The sequence below is a fragment of the Vigna unguiculata genome, chromosome 4 (assembly GCF_004118075.2).
Source record: "Vigna unguiculata cultivar IT97K-499-35 chromosome 4, ASM411807v1, whole genome shotgun sequence".
Taxonomy (NCBI): Eukaryota; Viridiplantae; Streptophyta; class Magnoliopsida; order Fabales; family Fabaceae; genus Vigna; species Vigna unguiculata.
The window spans coordinates 18,631,066-18,635,217 of NC_040282.1; the positions used below are offsets into that span (position 1 = coordinate 18,631,066).

At 41.0% G+C, this 4,152-nt stretch overlaps 1 protein-coding gene across 1 annotated transcript; it reads left to right on the top strand.

The window, feature by feature from the left end:
* The first annotated feature begins 1,850 nt into the window (after positions 1-1,850).
* Positions 1,851-3,782, top strand: LOC114180561. The gene has a single exon (XM_028066870.1). The coding sequence runs from the start codon at positions 1,851-1,853 to the stop codon at positions 3,780-3,782; it is 1,932 nt and encodes a 643-aa protein (XP_027922671.1).
* The last annotated feature ends 370 nt before the right edge of the window (positions 3,783-4,152 follow it).

Consider the following 4,152-nt stretch of genomic DNA (forward strand, 5'->3'; position numbering starts at 1 on the left):
TAAAGCGGGTTTGTTTATTTAGGGATTCAAGGAATTGACTCTAAATAAGGGAACCTAGGCTCATTCAACTAAGGGATTAGAGTTTGAGTAGACTTGTGGGTTGACATTAGTAATTAATGGAGAAGAGTTTTATTGTTTAATATACATGAGAGTGAAGTAGGTGAAGTATAACACCAACAATATTAATCCATTGCATTTCTAATCTTTACCATTTTCTAGAGTCTTCAAATATCCAAGTTCAATTTTACTTATTTATGAAATATTTACTTTCTTGAATAAAAAAACCCAAATTATGAATTTATTCATTAGTTTAAAGTAGTCACTAATTACACAAATATTTAGTATACACGAGTCTCTTGGGAAACGATATCCTGGTCTTACCGGTTACTACTTGTGCGACTTGGTACACTTGCCAAAGTCTTAACAAGTTTTTGGCGCCGTTGCCGGGGACCCGTGTCTAATACTAGACTTTTGTGTGATTTTTGACTTATTTAGACTTAAATTCTTTTGTGCATATTTAATTTTTTTGTTTACTTATATACGCACATTAATTTTGGGCTAACTTGTAGTTCGAGCTTGCTTTTGTTGTTGCTTTATAGTTTATGCAGGGTAGGATCCGTACAAGGAGGACTGCATCTTCAGAACCACTCCTTACCGATCCTGAGATAGAGAAAACTGCCCGCAGAAGCAATAGTGCCACAAGGAGAAGACGAGCTCAAGCACAACAAGTTGCCCATCACTCTTCTACTTCAGACACTCTTCCGTCTACTTCTCAAAATCTTGATTCTCTTTCAAAAGAAGAAATGGCTGAAAATCCTAATGGTTATGGTAGAGGTCGTGAAAGACGCACTTTGGAAGACTATGCAGCGTTCACAGGCCACATTAACTTCAACAGTATTGCTAGGCCAACCGTCAATGCCACTAACATGGAGATGAAGCCAGCTCTTATTCATCTGGTGTAGAGTAATCAGTTCAATGACCTGTCTCATGAGAATCCTTACACTTATCTGGCCACATTCTTAGAGATATGCAATACTGTGAAGATCCATCAAGTTCCTGATGAAGCCATACGACTGAGTCTCTTCCTGTTCTCACTAGCAGGACCTGCAAAAGCCTGGCTGAATTCATTTCCTGAAAATAGCCTCACTAACTGGGATGATGTGGTTGCAAAGTTCTTGAGAAAATATTTTCCCTAGTCTAAGGTTAATAAGGGAAAACAGGAAATCTCGGCATTTCAACAAGATATGGATGAGTCCTTGGGCCAAGCATGGGATAAATTCAAGGGACTACTGAGGAAAACTCTCATTCATGGGTTTGATCCTACACAGCTTACTCTTTTCTTGGCAGGTCTTAAATCCCAGTCAAAGTTGATGTTAGATGCCTCTGCCGGTTGGAGTATCAAGTGGAAGACGCCAGAGGAAGCTTATGAGTTAATAGAGAACATGGCAGCTAATGATAATGAAGCTTATACTGAGAGAGCCCATTCTCAAAAGAAGGGTATTCTAGAGCTTCAATCTCAAGATGCTCTATTGGCTCAAAAGCAGTTGGAGACCCTCATGAAGAAACTGTCACAACTTCCTCAAGAGCTTCAAAATGCCTCTATAGCTCAACTCCAACAAGTGCAAAGTTGTGAGTTATATGGAGGAAACCATACTAATGGGCAGTGTGCTATGCAAAGCACATCTCATGAGGAAGTTAGTTATATGGGCAACCAAGGTCGATCAGGGAACTATAATCAAAGATGGAGACCTCACCAAAACATGGGCTAAGTTGGACCTTCCAATAGGCCCCCACATCAACAAACTTATCAACATTCCTCTTTATCTGATAGAACATCTAAGCTTGAAGACATGATGCAGCAATTCATGCAAATGTCAATTCAGAATCAGAAGAACACCGATGCCTCAATTAAAAACTTGGAGGTGCAAGTGGGGCAATTGGCCAAGCAAGTGGCGAATCAACAAAGCAATTCATTTTCCGCCAACACTGAAGCCAATCCCAAAGAGCAATGCAAAGCGGTGGTCACAAGGAGTGGTAAAGAAGTGGGGTTGAATGCTAAAGGAAGTGATGAAGCCAAAGTGAAACCCAGTGACAGAGGAGAAGAAAAAGATGAGGAAGAGATGGATGAAGAAATTGTTGTAGAAGAGGAGGAGAATAAGAGTGAAAATAGAGAAAATGAGAAAAAGAAGGAAGTGGCAATAAAGCCACCACCAGTGAAGACTCTCCCATATCCTCTTAAGCCTTCGAAGAAAGATAAAGAAAGGCAATTTGCAAGGTTTTTGGACATTTTCAAGAGGCTTCAAATCAATATTCCCTTCCCAGAAGCCTTGGAGCAAATGCCAACCTATGCAAAGTTTATGAAGGAAATCCTCACAAAGAAGAGAAGATTTATTGAAGAGGAAACCATAGAATTAGAGGCTGGATGCAGTGCTATCATTCAGAAGATGTTGCCTCCAAAATTTAAAGATCCTGTCAACTTTACACTTCCAGTCACAATAGGGAGCCTAGCTGTGGGGAAGGCCTTACTTGATTTGGGTGCTAGCATCAACTTGGTGCCTCTTTCTATGCTCAAAAAGATTGAGGAGTTGGAAATCAAGCCCACTCGAATGATGGCGGATAGGTCAATCAAATACCCTCACGGAGTAGTGGAGGATGTACTGGTTAAAGTTGACAAGTTCCTATTCCTAGTGGACTTTGTTATAATGGAGATGGAGGAGGATGTTGAAGTTCCTCTCATATTGGGGAGGCCATTTATGAAGACTGCAAGAGTGCTAATTGATGTTGATGATGGCAAACTCATTATGAGAGTTCAAGATGAAGAAGTGAACTTCAATGTCTTTGAAGCCATGTCTCACCCAAAAGATATTGGAGGATGCTTCAGAGTTGATATGCTTGATGAAGTGCTCATGAGCTCCAAGAAAGATCTACACTCCTCATCCCCTCTAGAGAAAGCTCTAATTGATGCATTTGAGACTCTCAATGATGAGGAAGAGAAAGAGATTGATGAGTGCTTAGCCAATCTTGATGTTTTGAAAATCCCTCCTCATGAGGCGAAGATGGAAGATTTGAAGGGTGAGAATGAAGTCACAAAGCCAAAAGTGGAGTTGAAGTTGTTGCCCCAACATTTGAAGTATGTGTTTCTTGAAGGGGGTACCAACAAACCTGTGATTATCAGTAACTCCTTATCACCATCAGAAGAAGAAAAGTTGATTGAAGTGTTAAGAGTCAACTCAGGAGCCATTGGTTGGTCTATATCTTATCTAAAGGGAATCAGTCCCTCCTACTGCATGCATAGAATCTTCATGGAGGAGGATTTCAAGCCAGTGGCACAACCTCAGAGAAGGTTGAATCCTGTGATGAAGGAGGAGGTGAGAAATGAGGTATTGAAACTCCTAGATGCCGAAAATATCTACCCAATCTCTGATAGTGCATGGGTGAGTCCAGTGCAAGTGGTTCTCAAGAAAGGCGGCATGATAGTGGTTCGTAATGATAAGAATGAGTTGATACCCACACAAACCGTGACCGGCTGGAGGATGTGCATAGAATATAGAAAGCTGAACAAGGCCACATTTTGGTGGGTCAAGCTTTCTATTGCTTTTTGGATGGCTATTTTGGTTATAACCAGATTGTGGTGGACCCTAAAGACTAAGAGAAGACCGCCTTCACTTACCCTTTTGGTATCTATGCCTACAGAAAGATGCCATTTGGGCTTTGTAATGCACCAGCCACGTTTCAACGATGCATGTTGGCTATTTTCTCCAACCTTGTGGAGAAGTGCATAGAGGTCTTCATGGATGACTTCTCGGTGTTTGGAAGTTCATTCGATCTTTGCTTGGAAAATTTGGAAATTGTGCTCAAGAGATGTGTTGAAACCAATCTCATTCTCAATTGGGAGAAATGCCATTTCATGGTGACCGAAGGGATTGTCTTGAGCCACAAAATATCTTCCAAGGGCATTGAAGTGTACAAAGCAAAGGTGGATGTCATTGAGAAACTCCCACCACCAACAAATGTGAAGGGAATTCAGAGCTTTCTTGGACATGCGGGTTTCTACCGACGCTTCATCAAGGATTTCTCCAAGATAGCCAAGCCATTGAGCAACTTTCTCAATAAGGATACTTCCTTTACTTTGGATGCAGAATGTTTAAATGC

Bases quoted from the DNA above. Each gene is read 5' to 3' on its own strand.
- LOC114180561 (XM_028066870.1), top strand. From the start codon at position 1,851: ATGATGCAGCAATTCATGCAAATGTCAATTCAGAATCAGAAGAACACC.